General features: G+C 36.3%; 1 protein-coding gene across 8 annotated transcripts in view; it reads left to right on the top strand.

Moving 5' to 3' along the window:
* The window catches only part of LOC131047942 (mitogen-activated protein kinase kinase kinase 5), a 101,665-nt gene that overhangs the window by 64,240 nt on the left and 16,025 nt on the right, over window positions 1-21,400 (top strand). For 5 of the 8 annotated variants that reach the window (XR_009106326.2, XR_009106328.2, XR_009106327.2 and 2 more), the window contains exons 6-11: window positions 5,701-5,776; window positions 12,221-12,280; window positions 12,378-12,488; window positions 17,522-17,734; window positions 17,843-17,934; window positions 18,049-18,560. Coding sequence is in view for 2 of the 8 variants with exons in the window: in XM_057981760.2 (XP_057837743.2) it covers window positions 5,701-5,776; window positions 12,221-12,280; window positions 12,378-12,488; window positions 17,522-17,734; window positions 17,843-17,934; window positions 18,049-18,511 (1,015 nt within the window). In the remaining 6 variants the exon portion in view is untranslated. Of the gene's footprint in view, window positions 1-5,700; window positions 5,777-12,220; window positions 12,281-12,377; window positions 12,489-17,521; window positions 17,735-17,842; window positions 17,935-18,048; window positions 18,561-18,719; window positions 18,761-21,400 lie in introns of all 8 variants that reach the window. The other 3 variants (XR_009106323.2, XR_009106324.2, XR_009106325.2) reach the window with 1 other exon arrangement.

Genomic DNA, 21,400 nt, shown 5'->3' with positions numbered 1-21,400 from the left:
TCAAAAGACAGCAAGCTATATACAGAGACAGCAAACCTTCTAGTGATAGCGAATATCATACATATTGCAGATAAGTTCATCATTGTGTTGAAGACATTATTTATCTGTGCATAGTTTGCTGGTTCTGATTGCTTCAAGTGTTGAAGCCACATTGTAAAGATATTTCTGATTATTGCATAATAAGATCTGAGATCTTTAGCTGGGTTTTTCACCTCCAAGTGAGGTTTTCCCAGGGTATTTTGGTCTTCTTTGTGCACACTGATTTGTTTTCTGTTATTGCTATCTAATTTGCTACTGTCTGATCCAAAACTAACACATTGTGAGAGCCTAATATGGTGGGATTTGCTTTCTGGTTTTGTTTTCATTTTTGGAATTCATTGTGATCGACTGTGATAGTCTGTGTCACTGTATTTTGGACTAAGACTGCCTAGCGCTTTGGCAAAAACTCATCAACTCTCAATTTGAAACTTGAAGGTTTCAAATTTTAATAGACTGTTCATTTTTTAAATTGAAGTTTTTTCACCCATGAATTTTTTTTGTGCCAAAATCGTATATTAGACTGTGAATATGAATATGAAGGTTTTAAATTTTAATAGGCTGTGAATCATTAGACCGTGAATATATTATGATAATATTAAACTGTGAATCATTAGGCTTTTAATATATTCACAGTTTAATATTATTGTATATGGCGGTATATTAGAGTCATTAGACTGTTAATATATTGCGATGATTTTAAACTTGGCACGATTTTGACTGTGAATATTTTTGAGACTGATAATATTAAACACACAGAGCTTTGCAATGAACTTACAAGTTACAGATCCCTTCAACAAAACGCAAAGTTGAAAAACGTGGAGATGAAAATGCTGCCAGTCACGTTTGCCTGCCGTCTCTCCTGTGTGAAAATATCCCGGACATTTTTGCGGGTTGAAACAATGTAAAGTGAAATAAAATTTAGGTTTTTTTTGCTCTTTTCACTTAAAACGTTTTTGTCTTTTTTAATGCCAATTTATAAACAATTTAATCGTGATTTTTATTACGATTTTTTTTGTCAAAATTGTGTTGAGTTTTTTCAAAAAATCGGCCATGATATTTTTGGCGATTTAATCGGTTCGACTTTTGAATCGAGAGAAATTGCAATTTAAGTGATTTTTTCATCTATGCATGGGACCATAAACGCACTTTGTTACCCAAAATAGGAACCAAGGACCAAAAACAAGTTCTAGGATCTAAAATGGGCATCGAGGACTAGAAATGGGTTTGTGGTACTAAAAACGGGTTGTAAGACCCAAAACAGGTCTCGAGGACCAAAAATGGGTATGGAGACCCAAAATGGGTTCTAGGACCAAAAATGGGTCTGATAGAATAAAAATGGGTTTGGGAACCTGCAAACCAAGAAATGAGATCGGGGATGCAAAACGGTTCTCATGGACCAAAAATGGGTAACAAGATCCAAAACGAGGCACTGGACAAAAACGGGATGTGAGATCGAAAATAGTTCCCCGGACCCAAAATGTGACTCAAGGAACTAAAATGTGTTCTGGGGCCTAGAATGGTTTCGTAGGACCACAAATGGGTTTTGGGACCTCGATGACCAAAATCAAGTTTGCGAGACCGAAAACAAGACTCTAGGACCAGAAAAGGGTTCTGTGGCCCAAAATGGGTCAATACGACCATAAATGGGACTCAAGGACCAAAAATGTGTTTCAGGAGCCAAAACGAGATATGAAGCCAAAAAATCAAAATGGATATGTGGGACCAAGAAAAGGGTTCTGGTATCCAAGGATCAAAAATGGATTTAGGTGGCCAAAATGAGACATGAGATAAAAAATGGATCTATGGTACCAAAAAAAGGTTTTGGTATTTGAGGAGCAAAAATAGGTCTATAAGACAAGAAACGGGCTTCAGGGCTGAGGACCAAAAACAGATTTCACCCAAAATGGGCCACGGGACCAAAAATAGGATGCAGGACTCAAAATAGGTTATGGGATCCAAAGTGTGACTCGATGACCAAAAATAGGTGTTTTGAGGCCCAAAGTGGGTCGTTGGGATCAAAAACGGGTTTCAAGACCCGAGGAACAAAAATGGGTGTGCGGGAAAGGAAATGGGCTCTAGGACCCAATAATTGGTTTTGGAGTTTTGGCAATCCCCTTCCTACAGGTCCTAGCCCCTAATCCATCCCGTTAGAGGCACCATCTCCCCAATGCTAGTTGGGTTGGATGCAAACGACCACTAGGACACCTTTAGGTGCCATGCTCGACCAAAAACTTTGAAAGGGTGTGACATTGGGATTTCCTAGGAGGTCACCCGTCCCAGTGCTACTTTGGCTTTAGCGTGCTTAACTGGGGAGTGTTGGCCATAGGGAGAGGCATATCTTGAGGTTGTTCAACTTTCAGAATGATGGGTTGTAGGGTTTGGGTGCCCGTGGGCTATGCTAACATTTGGGTGAATGAAATCCTTCACTTTTAGCTCCTTTCATTGGGATACCGAAATTTGGGGTCGTTGCTAGTTTTCAGTGTTAGCTTAGTGATGCATGGGAGTTGGACAAATAAATTATATAGGGGGTATGTTGTTCTTGCAGGGGTCACGTCGAGTACGAGGTCCTTCACCTCGTCGCGACGAGCGGTGGCCTATGCGGGTCGGGTGAGGGCAATAGAATTCTTGTCAATAGAAGCTCTTTGTAAACCAAGTTTTTTAAGATTAAACTCATGAAGGCATTAACTCATCTTGTAAAAGGTCATGGATAGGCGTTTGAAGGTCCCTTGTACAAGCATTGAAATTGCCCAAAAGAATGATATTGCTAATGGTGGAATACTACAAGATCTCAAGATAGAGGTCAAGGCATGGGTCCTCATCAACTTGAATGGTAAATGGAGCTGTGGTGGTGGTGGTGGTGGTGGGGGGGAGGGAGGTAGAAAATTGCTATGAAGACATCCTAGAGAGAAGGTGGATCCCCTTGAACTTGTAGCCACATGTATCTGAAGTGGACATCAAAGCTATAAGTGAAACTTTGGACTTAAGGCTATCTCAAATGAGGAAAGCCACACCACTAGAACCACAAACCTCACTTGATCGATAGGTCTTAGGATAAGAAGTTGAAAGCTATGAGTTTCTCGTGATAGAAGGGAGGGCCCCATTTGAGGCTCATATGGGTCTTACTGAGGAAGATGAGATCTTAGGAAGCAATAATAGCTAGGAAGGTACTTTGGGGAAGACCATATAGTACCATTGCATTTGCAACAACACTTGTCATCGCTCACTAGGACTAGAGGTCATCATCTTGATCGTCTAGGGTGACTAGGAGGGGGGGAATCACAAATTATAGCCCCACAATCCTTAATAACCGTCCACATGTTTTCTTTCTTGGCAACAACAGCCTGAATATGAGCTTTCCGAACCTTGTCCTCCTAGGATTGTGTGAGATCTGCATCAACATATATTTTTGTGAGAGGGAAAAGAGTTTCTTTTTTGCTCGGAGAGCTTGTAACACTCTCTTAGGGTGCTGTCCGGTATTGTGCAAGCATTGTTGAGGGAGATATCATTCAAGTCCAAAGATTTATGCAAGAATCTGTGGCCTGCTTGTAACGGATCAGCTGGTTTAGGGGGGCCACAAACTTTAAGGTTTAATGTGTTGGTTTGACGTGCCATTTCTTCTTCAAACTTCTCTTGGACAGCCATTTCCACAAATGGAGGTGCACTCTTCCCCTTAACCACTTGCACTCATTAATATTGTTTGTCAACCTATTTTTGAATAGATTGTTGTTGGGCTGTGGTTTGTTTTACAAAATGCCTGTGCTGAATAGTTATCTTTGATTGCTTGTTCTTAATTTTGAAACCAAATCAAGCTGTCGGAGGCATGGTGAATCAGCGGGTGGCTTTAGTCTGTCCAAGTTTAGTGATTCTTTCTAGTAAATCAGCAATTATACTATCTATCTCTTGCAACTGTGTCTTGAATGGTGACAAGGGATCCCTGAGTTCATAACCTAGAGCCTCAATTTCGTATGCTTGGCTAGCATATTTACAGCTCCATATGGAAACATGATTCATCTACCTCACTGGCTAGTAACTCAAAAGTCTCTTGTTTGGTTGTCATGGTGGCTTTCTAATCATGATTCAAGTGGACTTTTGGTCAACTACATACTGATGCCACTTAATACCTCACATAACAAATTTAAATTGTTCCTAGAATTTCATCAAACGCTCCTAGATCTTTACCAAACTCAACATTACTTTTGTGCAAGTTTCATCTTCTCTAACCTTGAAATCCCTATCATTGTGAATGTTTTCACCAAACTGGGGTAACACTTGCACACCCTTGTACCGACATTTATCTTTATCCTCAGAATTGTCCACCTTTGTGCAAAATTTCATACTTGTTCCAATGTTCTATCCTTGTACAACCAAGGTAATACAGACTTGCCTTCCTGTGCGAATGTAAGTGTGGCCAACTTGCTGACCCACTTAGCTCTTGTGCTGAAAGTTGGTACCTCAACTGAAGCCAATCTATTCAAAAGCATGGATCAGCCAAGAATTGGATGTATGACTTCTCATTGGCAAGTTGAGCTGCTCTACCATTGCACTACCATCCTTCCAGAGGTTCTCTTTTCTGTGGAGTATGGATTGACCTTCCAATGCCCCTCAAGTCATACATTGGCATAGACTCACCTTGTCTATCATTGATACCAAAAATTGCCAACTTGATGCTTGCAATTCTTTGGGTTTTTCTTAAATCAGAGCCATGCTAGGTGATCCAATTCTGCTATCATGCCTTCAGTACCAATTTTTGCTAATGTCCGACCTACACAGATCTTTGACGGATGCAGAGATGATGTACAGAACTTTTAATACTGTTAATGAAATGACAGTTTTAAAGATTTGTGTGGCCTTTTACATTGCGTAATTTGTTCCTTCTGTTTGTTTGGTTACCATGGAATTTAGATTGGTGGTAGGTTAGCTTGTCTGGCACACACTTCTCCTTGCTTCTGTCCCTACTCTAATATGTTCACTTTGCAGTTGATATCTTGTGTTTTGGGCAGATCATGGAATCTGAATCATCTCCAGTGTCATAGCTTATCTCCTAATTGCAACTTCATAGGTGAACCTCTCCCATGTCTCAAATTGTCTACTCTGTATGATTGCCTGCCTTTTTATGAGTGCAAGGCACTTTTGTTGTTATGAAATTACTGCAGTATCCAAGCAAAAAACATTCTTTTGTTTATCTCTGCAACCTTAGTTTACAGGGCTAGGATTTATAGATGGAACAATCAATTACATTTGCCGAAGCTGAGAAAGCTTTAAGTGATGATGGAAAATTCATGACACTCTTCTACAGCAACAGTTCACTACGTAGCTGACCAATTAGCTTATCGATAGTTCTCACTTAAAATATATAAGAAGACCTCTTATTGGTCCCACATATAACATCTGAAGTCTTTGCATCAACTTCATAGTTACAAATTTTGCTTCCTGTGTGGAAGAGTGCTTTGAGATTTGGCAAACAGATGTCTAATTCTAACCATTGACGAATTTATAGCAAGTTGAAGAATTGGGGTTATTGCATGGAAGCGTTGTATATACATCTATCAATTTGTCTTTCTTTGCCTTCATATCCCTTGTCTTTTTCTGATGACCTTGTATTTATCACTTGAAAAATATCTGTTTGCTTTCAAACAATTCTAATTTTGACTAGTTCTGCAGGGATATAAAAGGTGCAAATCTCCTTGCAGATACATCTGGGAAAATAAAGCTTGCAGATTTTGGTATGGCCAAACATGTAAGTAATTGTTAACACAGTTGAGCAACTAAAATACAAATAGAGTTTTGAGATTGGCACAGTTGAGCAACCAAAATACAAATAGAGTTTTGAGATTGGAGTGAGAACCATGTTTGAACTTTCATGTGGATTAAGTGCCAGGATAATTGAGCTAGAGCTTGCAAAGTGATTATCAGGAGCTTGATGTTTCCATTTAGCATGTTTTAAGCTACAGTTTTAAATTTGGAAGGAAGTTCTGTCTTAGTAGAAATTTCAAAGAAAATGGTACTCAATGTGTAAATAAAACCTTGGCTGATTTACAGATCCCGAATCTTCCTCTTAATACAGGGAATAAAGATATTGCCTTCCAAGCTATATAAATTTTTCGACCTTCTTTTTCCAAAGCAATAGTTTATTAATTATTTTGACTCATAACATCTCCTTGCTTAAATTACTATGTAAATACATGCTATGGAGGTTGCCAGTGGTATTGAACTTCGAGAAAAGAATGCATATAGGATATATATAACATATGTATTGCATATTTTTTATCTATTTGCTAGACCAGACTCAGCTTGGACAAGTTAAGGCTGACATGGAAAAATAACCCACCTAAAACATGACAAAAGTCTTGGGTACTCCAGATGAGGACATTTTTTCTATTTTAACTTCTAAAGTGAATGAGTCTCATGCTTGGGATTGGGGAGTCTCACCAAAACACGAAGTCTTGGGGTACTGATTGATTTTAACTTGTTTTGACTAACTCACCACTCTGACTTGGGAGATTGTCTAGTGGATTGGAGAGTCGTGTATATATGTTTTTATATAGGCACTGTATCCAGGTCATTCTGGTGATAATAGCTGCTTTTTTCCAACAAAGACAATGAGATGCTGGTTTGGTAAAAAAATATATTTGCTGAAATACTGTTCATCAAAACAAGACCTTGATATTATGGAATCAGCTCGCACTGTGTTAGTTATTGGTGGTAACTCTTTTGGAGGCACTCGAGCATTTTTGGATAGGGATGGGACTTACTATTGCTTTGTAATTCCTGAGTTGTATGTGATGCCTATGATATTCTTTGACAAGGAATAATATCCTTACTGCAAAGAAGAATTCTAGAAGAATGATGGAATCATTATTGCTCTGTTATTCCTGAGTTGCATGTGATGCCTATGATATTCTTTGACAAGGAACAATATCCTTATTGCAAAGAAGACTTCTAGAAGAACGATGAAATTATTATTGCTTTATAATTTCTGAGTTGCATGTGATCCCTATGATATTCTTTGACAAGGAATAATATCCTTACTGCCAAGAAGAATTGGATTGCCTATGGCTTCATTCATAAATCAGTCTTAGAAGACAAAAACAAACTAAAATTACATCACGAGTTAAATAGTTACATCATGAGCCAAAGACAAAATCAATCTTCTAGTAGGTTGTGTCATGATGTTCTCATGCACTGACTGCGAAGAAAAGACTGGTGAATATCTTTTCTTATAATGACATTTTGCCATTTTTATTGTTTTCTAGAGAAAAGATTGATGAATATCTTCTCTTATAATGGCATTTTGCCATTTTTATTGTTTTCTAGTGTCATATGGATTGACTTGTGTCGTGTTGAAATAGTACAGTTTTTATTATTCTGCACAGGTAGATATTTTTAATTTTTTAATTCTAATTGGTACAATTGACATTTTTGGAAGGGGTTAAGGTAAGAGATAATTTTTTAAAATCTTTTCTTATATTATCATTTCTTTTATTGTTTTCTAGTATCACATGGATCAACTTATGTCTCACTGAAATGGGACATTTGTTATCATTCAGCATGGCTAGTTATTTGTTCTCTAGTGGAGAGAATCTTCATGCTTGGAAGGGGTAAGGTGATCACTAATGCATGCTCTATGGTCAGCCTTTTCATTGTTAGTAGACTTTTTGATTGTCAGTGGGCTGAAATGAATATTTATGTTATTTGACTTCACATGCTTCTTAGTAGGTATACATGATGGTATTTCTTTTCTACCTGTTTCATCTTTCTTATTTCCCTAAGCATGGAATTATATTTATTTCTTTTCCACTCAAATGTTTATCAATGTTGGTGTGAATATGGTTTTATCCTAACTAGTTCTTAGTTGAAACCTATTCATGTATTAAGTTTACTTAGGCATACGTGATAGTTAATTGTCATTAAGTGCCATTTTCGCGTTAAGCTTACTTAGGCTTAGTTGGCATAAGTTAGTTATCATAAAGTTGCTTTATGTAACTTGTCATTTAATTTTGTTCATAGGATCGTGTTAGTTATCCTAGGTGGCATTCTAGAAGATGTGAGTCATGTCTCATTATTTAATATTTGCTGTAGGCACTTATTATTGTGCATCATGCATTTAATGTTTGTAACAAGGTAGTTTCCATGTCACATAGCATTAAGACACATGTCCACATCTTATGTACTCCTACCTCATGCTCCTGCCTATATAAGCAAGGTTCATTTGTACATTGTATCATATCAATTGAATCATTTTCATATCATTTCAATCTCATGTTCATGCAAGCTGATGTTCAAACATTCTCTTGTGGAAGGCATGTTTCTTTGTTGATCCTTTGAAGTGTGCACATCTTCATTATGGGTTCTTTATTATTCCAACATGGTATCAAAGCTATAGCCTTGTAAACCCCTTCTCGTATTAGACAATTGAGTTACTGCTAAAATAGAGATTTTTTAGTTTTGCCTTTTGAAGCAGGCTGGCCACATCAACGACCAAGGGTCAATCCGCCTAGGGGAAATTTGGCCCCCCTTTTTTCTTTTAATTGGGCTCCATATAGGCAATTTTTTTTTCCTCGGAGCATATCTTGGGCATACGGAGTCAGATTTTCGCAATCCATATATTTTTGGAAAGCTGGTTCAGCCAATTCAGTAGTGGTGTAGGTTAATCCACCTGATTTCTTCATTCATCAACATTTTTTGCAGCTTGAAGTCACCCTTCCATTTGGACTCCCAAGCTCATAATGTTTTGCCATGAGCTCCAATTTTCGTGATTCTTGCGGCGTTGGAAAGGTATTGAGGAGCTCTATCATTCAGTCCATGCACTTTTTCCATATTCAACATTAGGTACTATCTATTGAGTTTTTGCATTTTGGAGCAATTGCTTAATAACTTGGACATCCTAACATTTGGAGAGGTACAATTTATAGGGGGGCTTCAATTTTCAGTTGCATAATATATTTGGAGGTTTCTATAATCATGTGTTGGTTCTATCTTTGAGATTTTGAAGAATTGTCATAGTCTACGACTCTATAATGGGTTTTTCATTTCATCCTTCTTTGATCATCTTGAAGAGGGGGAACTATAAACAATGGAGAGATTGCATTATCACTCATCTTTGTTGGCTTCATTTGTTGCCACACTTATATAATCTTGTTCCCCTACCTTGCACTCCTAGTGAGAGATTCGCTTGGAATTGCAAGAGGGATCATGTCTTATGAGTCATTGCTATGCATGTAGATGATGAAATTTTGGAGTCTATTGTTGATTTTGAGTGTCCTCATGCTCTTTGGACTAAAATTTGGAAGTTACATGGAGATCCTAATATTCAGCCATTCCCATATCTTATTTCAGATTGCAATGTGCTTCTTCTCCCTTTTAGAGAGGATATCCTATTGTGATTCTATTAGGGAATTTGACACTTTGGAGACCTTTGAGACTTTAGATGAGGTTGCTCCAGAGGTTCCTAATTCTTCTTTAAAGATAGTTGATCCGCCTTCACTTACATTGACTTCTTATCTAGAGTCATTTGAAACTTCCATCATTCTTGATCAGCAAGACCATCATTGTCTTTTAGATTTGGAGGACATATTCAATATTTCAGATTTGTGGTTGCTGGATAGATTCCTATCTGATACCTCAGATTTGTTTTGTCATTCTTGTACTTTAGATTCGGAGGATACATTTGAGGGGTCATCTCTCTTCTTTGATGACAGCCATTGCATTCCTGTTGTCACATCATATTCGTCTTTGTAGTTTGTTCTACACTTTCCACATAGTTCCAGTTTGTCACTTTCTTCTTTTTTTGTGCATGTACCTGATTGAATTGTGGCATCATCATATCACTTGGACAAGGAGACACATGAGTAGTTTTCAGAGACATCATCATCATTCTTCATGCTTCCATCTTTCATAGCATATCTTGAACGGGAAGCTTTCCTGCATCTATACATGGTTTAGTTTCTTCCTAAGGGGAGACAAGTGGTTTGCAAGCATTGGATCTTGTTTTGTTTTCAAACACTTACCATTCTTTCAAGCGATTATTCATTATGGGCGGAGTGGGGGGGCTACATAGTCTCCCTTTTTCCCTCCAATAGGGTGGCTATCGATTGGATTCTTGTGATGGATGTAGTTCTTGGAGGTTATTGATGTTGAAACCTCCATACATCACTTCGTCTTTTACTTGTACATGATTTACGTATTTCTTTTTTGCAGAGCAGTTTTGTCTTATGGGGTTTTCTACTTTCCTCCATTTGTGAGAGATTAGTTGCATGATTAGTTGTGCATGGGTATCTAACAAGGCCTAGTTGCGCACACGAATATGGTTTTATCCTAATTAGTTCTTAGATGGAACCTATTCATGTATTAGGCTTACTTAGGCATACGTGACAGTTGTCATTAAATGTTATTTTCACGTTAAGCTTTACTTAGGCTTAGTTGGCATAAGTTAGTTATCATAAATTTTTTTTTGTAACTTGTCATTTAATATTGTTCATAGGATCATGTTAGTTATCCTAGGTGGCATTCTAGAAGATATGAGTCATGTCTCATTATTTAGTATTTGTTTTAGGCATTTATTATTATGTATCATGCATTTAATGTTTGTAACAAGGTAGCTGTCACATCACATAGGATTAAGACACATGTCCACAATTTGTGTACTCCTACCTCATGCTCTTGCCTATACAAGCAAGGTTCATTTGTACACTATATCAATTGAATCATTTTCATATCATTTCAATCTCATGTTTATGCAAGCTCATTTTCAAACATTCTCTTGTGGAAAGCATGTTTCTTGGTTATCTTTTGAAGTGTGCACAACTTCATTATGGGTTCTTAATTATCCCAACAATCAGTAGGTATACATGATAACCATTCTTCTATTCGTATTTCTTCACTCTCTTTGATTCCCCAAAAGGCACAGTTGTATAGATATGTTTAAAAGAAAATTAAAAGCATATACTTCTGTGATCATTTTCCTAGAGCACATTATATTTATGGAAAACATGTTTGACCTCATTATATATGTTGTTCAGTCCTCCACTAAATTTGATCTTTATGTGTCTCACAGTTTTTCTTTCTTAAGAAACCTTGAATAATATTGAAATTTATAGAAAACTAGAATTGCAAGATAGACTTGGTGCTTACCAAGGGTCCTAGAAGCTATAGCTGTGGGAAATACAATGAGATAATTTTTGAAAAAAATTGCTTCATAGAAAACTTCCAAGGAACAAAAACTTATGCTGTTGAATAGTTACATCATCTGAGCATAATGCTTAACAAGAAGATTCTCTCCTTTTATAGGCAAGGGAAGAAAGCACCCGAGCCTGCACCTCTATGGGCAAAGAGTTCACATCTCTTCAAAACCACTAGCTTATCTTGTTAATAACTCGTCTGAAAAGCCTTAACTGCCTCATAATGAGTGGGGAGGCATCCTCCTGAAAGATGGCATAGCATTTTGACCTCCAAACAAAATTGATTGCTGCCAACTGAGTTGTATGCCATAAACCCTTGCAGCTGTTCCATACCATCCAAGAATTCCCTAAAAAGAGGCCCTTCCCAAGTGAGTGGAGCCAAAAAAAAGGAAATTGAATTCATTTTATGGCCATCCCCCAAAGTCTCTAGCTATTGGACATTTCTGATATAATTTTAATGATAAAAAATTTATAAATTTTCTGATGTCCTTTATGATATAATAGTTCTAGACATTGCTATCCAAGAATTTCACTCTTGAAGTATTCAGAAAACCACTTTGGTATGTATATTTCTTAAATGTCTGTATTCTATGTCTACTTAGACTTTGCACGTAATGCATTTCATAAAACAACATGTTTTGTGTTTTTTTTCTTTAAGACAGTTTTCAAAAGAAATACACAATGGTGGTCTGTATTGTTAATTTTATGCAGTTCTTTTAGTTAATCATTGACATTTTCCAACTTTTCTATTTGCTTTGAATCTGTAGAATAAAACTACAACCAAATGTAAATGGAACATTTTATCTTTTGTAAAACTTACTATTATGCCCTGTAGTTTAAAATTATTTTGTCTATGGCTAATTATTTTGTCTTGGGAAAGTTGTATATTAAGATTGCTAACTCATCCAATGAAGTTTATATGAGCTCTTTACAATGTTAACAGACTGTAAAGTACATGACCATGGTGGTTTTGAATTCCATTCCTAATGCAAGTAATGCTGCAGATAAATGGTCCAGCAACTCCCCTCTCATTAAAAGGAAGCCCATATTGGATGGCCCCTGAGGTATATTGATGTTACTTACAATTTTATTTTCATCCTGGGTTACACATTTAACAATTTCTATGATAATTTTATTGCTACTTGTGCTTGTGATGTGTAGCTCATGATGCAAAAGAACACCGGACACGATCTGGCTGTTGACATTTGGAGTTTGGGCTGTACTGTCATTGAGATGGCTATGGGCAAGCCTCCATGGAGTGAATATGAAGGGGTAAGGCATTTCAACAGTTAAGAATTTTTATATATTGAATATCGGGTATTGCTTTGTCCAATTGTAATAGTATGTTGATTATTTCATCAGCTCATTAGTCTAGAACTAACACTAATATTATCCTCATCGTTGAAATGGATACCAAATGATTGTTAGTCTCTTTCGTCCTGTACCATATTTTGGTTTTGTTCTCTCATGTGAGGTTTTTAAATTATATTGGATCTAGAAGATTTGTTTACCTTTTATTTTAATGGATGGAAAGTCTAATATTTAGCAAACAAGTTTCCATTTATTTGTGCATGTCTTTTTAATGATAATCTTTTTATTCTCCAATGTAAAAATTTGTTCATCATTGAGCATTGACATGGATTTTGTGCTGCTTCTTGACATGAATCTGGATTATAGGAAACATCTAGGGGATGTGGATAGAACGATTTGATGCTATCAGTAACAAGATTTGTTTAGTGAGCCACATAGAGAAACTTGGAAGTATCAATATGTCATTAGTAAAGCTTCATTTTACTTTTGAAATTATGACGTGTGCATCAAGTAGAGAAAGACTGATCTGCAAAAGGACCTTTTTGTATGTGATGGCACTGTTTTTGAATAGTGAACACACTCTTAGAAGTGGTAAAATGTGTAAGAGTTGTCTAGGACATCCATGTACATGCTCTGGTGTAAGAGAAAATAGTAAAAGCTATGTGTTCTTTTTCTATGGTGAATTCTCCAGTTGCAATACGTGGTGAAAGTGAATTTGCCAAGATTATTGCTAAATCTACGTGGTGAAAATGAAATCACTGGTTTGCATAATGTGGTGAATTGATTTGTGTGAAAAATAATGCCCCATCACATTCTAGTTTCTAGTTTTCCATTAGTTTTCTTGATTGTTTTGACTTCCAATGGATTTGTAAGGCTATGTTAGCCCATTGTAACACAAATTGATTATCTAATGTTTTTGAAAGCACATAAAAGGAATTTAGAGTAGCAAACTACAATATTTTTGAGTTCCAAATTGACTATTACAAGTTCAAAGTAGGAGAGTTGGATTGAGAGAAAATTTGGGGTCTTTGAAGCTGATAGCAGAGTTGGATCATGCTTAATTAATTATCAAGCACAAGAGGTATTTTCCATGGAGTAGTTCTAAGTGAGATCATGCTCACATTTGCTAAAGTTTTCACTCAAAGTGCATTTCTCTAGCATATATTGGTGTTACTTTTTGTGGTGATCTTATTCCCTTTGTTCTCTTGTTGCATTTCTCACTAATTAAAACCAATGTTCCACTGAGTTTCCTGACGCGGAGAAGGGGGGACGCGTCTTGGGGATGGGGGTACTTGGGGCCATAGTTTGGGAATGGCGAGGGGGTGATGGCAAGGAGGGCGGTGCTGAAATACATAATACATATAGTACTCGAAAAATTAGTTTCAAAAAATAAAGATGTATAAGCCTAAAGACTAGGTAAAGTTTAAAGTTTAAACACATTGCAAAGATTGCATTGAACTAGTTGTAGTTTTTAAATTTTAATAGTGAGAATAAAAATAATAAAATATAGACATTGGAAGGAGAATTTTCAAAATTTCTGATTTCATAATCATGATTCATAATTACATTTGAGTTATCAACAATGCTCAAAGTTCAAACTTCAAAAACAAAATAGTAAATACTAGAATCTAGATAGTAATCTGTAATACTAATGCATAATGACTCATGATTCATGAGTCAATGGCTAATAATTTAGACTCTAGAGTCTAATAATCCCCAAGCTCCTTGCCAATCTCCTCGTCACTCGAACTGCTGGACCCCACATGCTCAATTAGGAGGTTTATGGCAAAGGTTATTTAGCATATCCCGCTAATAAGGTGATCTAATGATGTTGAAAGGAAGCCCATTGCCATAAATGCAACGAGCAATTCTCTGATCAGCAACCTCTCTGATTTCATTTTTGAAGGCCTTGTCCAATGGGCCACTTTTTTCATGAAAGCAAAACATTCTTTTCTTTAGAAGATGGTGGTGTTGGCATGAAAGGATGTGGGCCAGCTGGTTGTTTGAAGCCACTAGGAGGTTTCTATGAGCTTTTCTTGTCAAGAGGAAGTGCAAGACTCTTTGATTTGTTACTTCTCATGTCAGCATTTTCTCGTTCTTTAATGTAAGTCAATATTAGATCTTATGGCAACCCTTTTTTATTTGGTCCCTTACAAACTTTTGTTCCTTGCAAAGGGATGGCACATAAGTGAGCTTTCACCCGATAATATGAGCTTGCATACTCTATGTTACAATGGTCACACCACCAAAGAAAACTCCCACCACCAGAATTTTTTTTATTCATTGTTGTATATCACCAAAGAGGCGATGCTGCATCAATTTTAAAAGGACTCTTCATTGTGGGCCCGGGCAACTGAACTAGAACTTCCAGCCATTTTGTATGAAACCTAAAATGAAAAACATTATTGAAAAAATAAAAAAACAAATCAGCATTATAAATTTATAACCCCTTATAATGCATGAAAATTTCAAAAAAAAATTCAAAACTTAATAAAAAACCATAAGAAGAACTTGAAAAATGAAAAAAAAAAAAAATTGAAAAAATTATTCAAAACTTGAGAAAATGAAATATTCACTCACCTTTGATGGCTAAATATTCCTTGTCCAGTGATTCCTAAGCTTTTGGTGTCCATCTTACTCCTCTGTAGCCTTTACCTTTGAAGAAAATGAAGCATCCTTCAAAACCCAACAATGGCAGCTTGGAAGAAAAAAAATGGTTCTTTTGTTGCTTTGTGTTTGTGAAATGACTTCCAAACACCAAATAGAGGAATTTTAGGGTGAAATCCATCATTGGAGGGCATGCAAGAATTAGAAAATATTATTATTTTCTGTTGAAAACTGCTTTTTTGGGTCACTCACACCATGGGTACTCTCGAGTTCACCCAGTGTACCGCCTGAGCACCCAAGCAGTACCCTGGGTGAACTCTAGGCAACATCGGCACCACACTTGCACCTGGATTGGGCCTAAAGGGGGAGGACCCGATAACTTAGATTATATTTATATATCATAATATTTGTAATATTATATTTATATTATTAATATTTGTATATTATATTATTTATATTTATATATTATTATATAAATATTTATTAAATTAATAATTTTATTTTACTAGTATATTATATATTTATATGTTTTTGGTATGGATGAATCCAATCTCAGTTTGTTTTGGTTGGTCCATGAATCAAATCCACGAACCTGAATGAGGATCCAAACTGAAACCAGTAACTTAGCCTAAAAAGAGAAGGATTGTATCCTGTTCATAATATCTAGGATCCAAGTCTTTTCTATTAATCTCTAGCTGGATTACTGTTATTTAGTTGTTAATATTCCATCCAAATTTAAGCTTTTATAGAGTGAACCTAAGGAGATCCAACAAGCAGCCCAATTTCCTTTGGTGCTAATTGGAAACAAAAAGTTTTCTTGCATTATCAATTATGCTCCATAAGTGGAAGGGTCTCCTGACTTTATGTAGGTGGTGCTAATTATAAGGACCTGCAGAGAGGCCTCATCCTCCACTGCCAAGGATCTATGTATTCTAGGGTCACACTCATGAATATCCCCTTGTTGTTTAGGAGGATGCCCATAACTCAAATGCTTGTGACTAGCAGGTTGAAATGGATTTGCAAGATGGTTATATGACTCAGAGACAAATAAAACAGCTACACATATATTGTTGGTCTCTTTGGAGGTAAATGAAAAAAATTATTTTCATTAACATATAAGTTGTTGATCAGTGCTAAAGTAGTTTATATCACACATTGAAGGGATGGGATGTATTGATGCAAGGATCTACACAAACTAAATAAAACTAAATTAGGTCATATATAAAGCCAGTGCTTTTAAGAGATGAATAATATATATTCTTTGGTAGTTCTATTTGGATTTTTTTCTTTCTTAATGAGCAGACATGAAATTCTTCAGTATTTGGACTCAAATTTCATGGTTTCTGAGCATTATCATTGTCCAACCACAGCTACATCTCAAGAACTTCAAAAACTTGAACCTTCTCTAGAAAAGCATTCCATCTCTAGAGGTGTCAATTATTAGTTGAGTTAATGCGGAGCATGGATTTAGTGAATAAGTGGAATTAAGTAGAATAGGATCGAGTGAGACTTTCACTGGGATTTTTAATTTTTGTGTGACTGATCCTTGAATTTTTGTCATTTCAAGATGGTATCCATGACTAGTCATTGCCCTCATTTGTGTTGGTAATGATTACAAGGCAAGGGGATCCACATGGCACACACACATGTTTAAGCATTTATTAGTAGGTGGAGGAGCAATCAATGTTATTCATTTTTTCAGTCATTTCACTCTCTAATCTTTTGCCTCTTTGGCAAAGCTTTTGAAGCATGCAGTTAATTATAATGTCACTCTTGTCTCATATTTCTTACTAATGTGGGATTAGCTCAATTACAACCTGATTGTTTATTTATGTTAAGTGAAGGATTTTATAGGCACTTTTAAGTTCTGTGGGATTCAATCTATATGTTCTTTTATCTTGTCAAGATGACACTTGTTAGTAGTCACTATATAGTAATGATACTTTACCACGTTAATGTTGGTAATATTTACAAGGCAATGGGGGACCTATTGTTTCTCCTAGTAACAAATGCTTGCATGCTGAGTGGGTCACCTTGCATTGTACTTATTACCAGCATAAATGAGGAAAATATTATTAGTGAAATGACCATTCATAGAGGTCATCTTTAGATGACTAATAATGATATAATCACATGGATCAAGTCTTATAAAAATTTAAAAACTATTTAGAATACGTTTATCTTTTCGATTCATTTCATTTCATTATTTCTCTAGCTACTAGAACTATGGTTTTTTAAAACAAGTATTCAGCATATATTTCCTAATTACTAGAATTTTTTTTGTAAATTTGGTTTTCAGCATATGATTTGAACTCCTTTATGTTTAACAGGCTGAATTTTAGAAATTATTTCCAACAATGTTACACATTTTTATTTTTAAAATTCAGGCAGCAGCAATGTTCAAAGTGTTCAAGAGTGAAGTTCCATCCATACCAGATACCTTATCAGTGGAGGGAAAGGATTTTATTAGCTGTTGCTTATGCAGAAACCCAGCAGAAAGACTAACAGCATGTCAATTACTTGATCATACATTTGTGAGAGATGCTAATCATCAGGATTCTGACCCTCTAGCATCTACAACATCTTGCATTAAGTCTCTGGTAATTTCTGTTATATAGACTATAAAATAATAAATTATTGTGGATTTTCATTCTTTTTGTGTTTTCTTGTATCTTGAGATCTATGTCACACTTCTAGATGTTCTGCAGAATTTAGTGCACAGTCCACGGGAGAAAAGTATGAATACTTCAGAGCATGCCACTTTCCATACAAGAAATGGCAACCAACATCAGTTGTCAAGGTTGCTTTTCAAGAATTTTCTAAATTTATTGAATTAATTTTTTGAGGTGTAAATCTTTTCTGATTGTTTCTAGAAGCAACATGATTTTTCATGTCTGTGTTACATGTGTTGCAGTGAGCACATTCACCCTCAAATTGGAACATCTACTCGCTCTTCTAATCAGCAGCTTTCACCTCGTTCCACTCTGGAGGCATTCAGCAGCTTATCTCCACCACATTCAAATGTTTTGAAGAATGAAGCCTTATTTGGAAGTGTGGAAAATGGATATTGGGCAAGTGCTACACATGAAGGCCCTCTGAAAGTACGAAGTTCCCTTCAAGGAAGGCTTGGGGCTGTGGGGATTGTAAACATAGCAGATCAGTCAGAGTACAGTACTGATCACAATTTGAGTTCTCCAGTAATTCGCACACCTGAAGGAAGTCCTAAAAGATGGGATTACGGACATGATGATATAATGCATGTAAATTTCAGTAGGAGACCTCATGAATTTGAAGAGGATCATGGTAAGAGGTTTGTGAGAGAAATTGCTCCTCAGGGGCCTGTAATGACATTGGGATATCCCACCATCCATCCATAGAGATTTTCAACGGTTTATCATTCTGGCAACAGTGGTGCACAAATTTCAAGTAAATTCACTATTCCTCCTGCATATATTTTAGATGGTGACTTGATGGAAGATGTTATTAATCTCCCAAAATTTGGTGTATTTTAATTTTTGACATTCATTCTAAAGTTCTAAACATTTTGAAGTCTTCTGATGGTTCTTTTCTTATTACTATATACAGCCATAGCAGTAGAGTCGGAATGCTTACGACTGTCTAGCCAAGTAATTCTTGCTGATCTCATGATAAAATTTAGTGAACTGTGATATAAATTTCAGATTAGTCTGACCGAGATCCAAAAATGGCATGTTTAGCAATTTTAAATGTGCAATCTCCTAAGCAGTCTGTAATGCTTAAAATGAATTCAAATAATGCTCGTTTTTGTTTCCTCTGTTCCAGCTCTGCATCTCACACACAAGATCTAATCTTCAACTAATTCATTGCCCTTCATCTAAATAAATTCTATATAGCAAATTTGTTTTTTGAAATTGTCCATAATAAAAGCTATCAAAGAAAACGAATCTCAGATTATTTAGGATTTTGGGTAGTTCATTAAATAGAAAAGTATTTCAACTAGATTTTCAACGGAAACTCGAATAATCCACAATAATCCAATGAAAGAAACTATGCAAGTAGAAAGAGATTCATACAAATTCTAGTAGAAAGCAACAAGGAAAGAAATTATATTTAATGTACACAAATGACCAAAAGTAGGTGAATGGGACTCAAGAGTATTGTAGTTTACCATAAAAATTTCTAGGAAAAGAAACTTAGAAAGGCCCTATTGAATATTTGTCATTGATGTCAATTTTGGGAGCTGCTTGAGTGTGTGCTTGCTTGTCCAACTTGTGTGTCTGCTGGAGCAGTTTGGGTGCCTGCTTACTTGGCGTATGTCAGCTGCGACACATCAGTTTGTGCCACATCATTATTTCTTTTTGTGATTCGATTATTTTTTAATCATCTTAGTGGAGACCCGATTTAATTACGGCAGACTACATTTGGTTATCGCTTATTTCTCTTTTCAGAACTTATGAAAGGTGTCGGAATTTTTGCGTGTGGCGCTAAAGTTTTTTTCCAAGTCTCAAATTAATGAATTGTTTCATCTGTGCCTCGTCGGCTATTTCCAAGGCCACGATTTTCCTTGTGGCTCTATCGTGGGTGATAAGGAAAGTTTTTTATTTTAATTTTAAGACGATGCTGGAATTCATAATGAATACATTACGTGGGCTTTGTTTTTGGCATCGTGAATTTTATTGCAGCCGTTTTTCAAATATTATGAGCAGAGTGCGTGGTATATGCAGAAGCGCTGAAGTTACAGATGCGTTTTTTTTCTGGAGGAGCCGTAATTGCTTATGAGTGAAGTACGTTCTATTCTGGGCGGGATTTTTTCATGGCTGAGCGGATACTTTTTGTTTAGTGGCCATACTTTGGTGTAATATGATAGCCGAAAAAGATTGAAACGTTTTTCTGTGTGGACCATATTCATTTCTGGGATGCATGTCAGAAAATATTTATTTTTATTGAAATCGTGGGAATGATCCTGTACGTCTTTGTGGGCTGTAAATAAGTCAGTTGGAGCCGTCGACTTTAATCTGGCAGAAGTGAATTATCTTTTCTCAGCAACGTCTGCTTCAGCAAGATCGTGGCTGTCAGTCTTTCATTTAAAAAAAAAAAACTTCTGTCTTCAATGATATTTGTTTTTGAAACTGAAGATGGATGGAATTTTGCGGGTGTGCTGAGTGGCGACTTTGAAAGGTAGTGGAGCTTTAAATAACTAGTCGCTATCAATTGTGTGGGGATAATTATCAAAAATTTTGTGAGCTGTGTGGGATATGTGCGAATTTTTTTCAGACTGGATGTCGTGTTTTACATCATGATTCTAATGACCACAACTTTTATTAATATTTTCATCGTGGGTGTGCCTGGATGGTAGGGTAATACAAAAATCTGGGCGTGGTGATTCACAGGGATAATGTTGTTGGTTTTATTCGATTTCTTTGGAAGACCTGCGCGTGTTGGCTGTGTATAATATATATACATATATTGAGAGCTTCATCGTGCAGTCTTTGAAAGGTGTTGTGAAAATATTTTTATATTAACAGTGTGTGGTACAAGAATATATGGAACCTCTGATGAAGAACTACAGCTGTTTGTTTTGGTGAGAATATGTAGTGAAGTGAACCTTTGGGAGGTATTCGAATGAAGTGAACATATTATCTGTCAGTATCATCTTTGTGGAGTTCATAAGTATAAGTGACCGTGTTTTCTGAAAGGTGGGATTTGTCTTAAGTTGGTGCTTGAGCTGAGGTTGGTGCCTCTATATACTGGAGTTGGTGCTCTGTGTTTGTACTCTGGGTTGGTGCCCACTAGTTGAGATTAATAAGAGCCTATTTATGCCGTGGTTTTTTCCCTGAAAGGGTTTTCCACGAGAAATTTTGGTGTTTGACTCTCTCTGCTTATTTCTCTTGTTTTATGTTTGTAATTGTGGTTTTAAGGTTTAAAAATCTGCAATAATGATTCAACCCTCCCCACCCCCCCTCCTCTCAGTATTGCCTGTGTGCTCTTCAGGCCCCACAAAAGAGAAGAACAAAAGTAAATAAATACAAAACAAGGGACCATGAACACAAGTGCTCAAGAAACTAGTGTATATGGCCTAGAAAGAGGGAACAAAAACCCCAAAGAGCAATCATTGAGGAAAACTTGAGGTTCATTAGTGCCATTATTGATCACTATGAAGCAATTAATACAATATTTAATAATGCTCATAAGGAGTGCTAAGTACCGGGAGGGTTAAGCAAGATACTCCCCATAGGATTTCTCCTGACATCAAAGGTTGAAGAAACTCCCATATTAGTGAATTTTTT

This window comes from Cryptomeria japonica, chromosome 3 (genome assembly GCF_030272615.1).
Source record: "Cryptomeria japonica chromosome 3, Sugi_1.0, whole genome shotgun sequence".
Lineage (NCBI taxonomy): Eukaryota > Viridiplantae > Streptophyta > Pinopsida > Cupressales > Cupressaceae > Cryptomeria > Cryptomeria japonica.
Note: the sequence above shows the minus strand (reverse complement) of the source record. Positions and strands in the feature narration are given on the sequence as shown.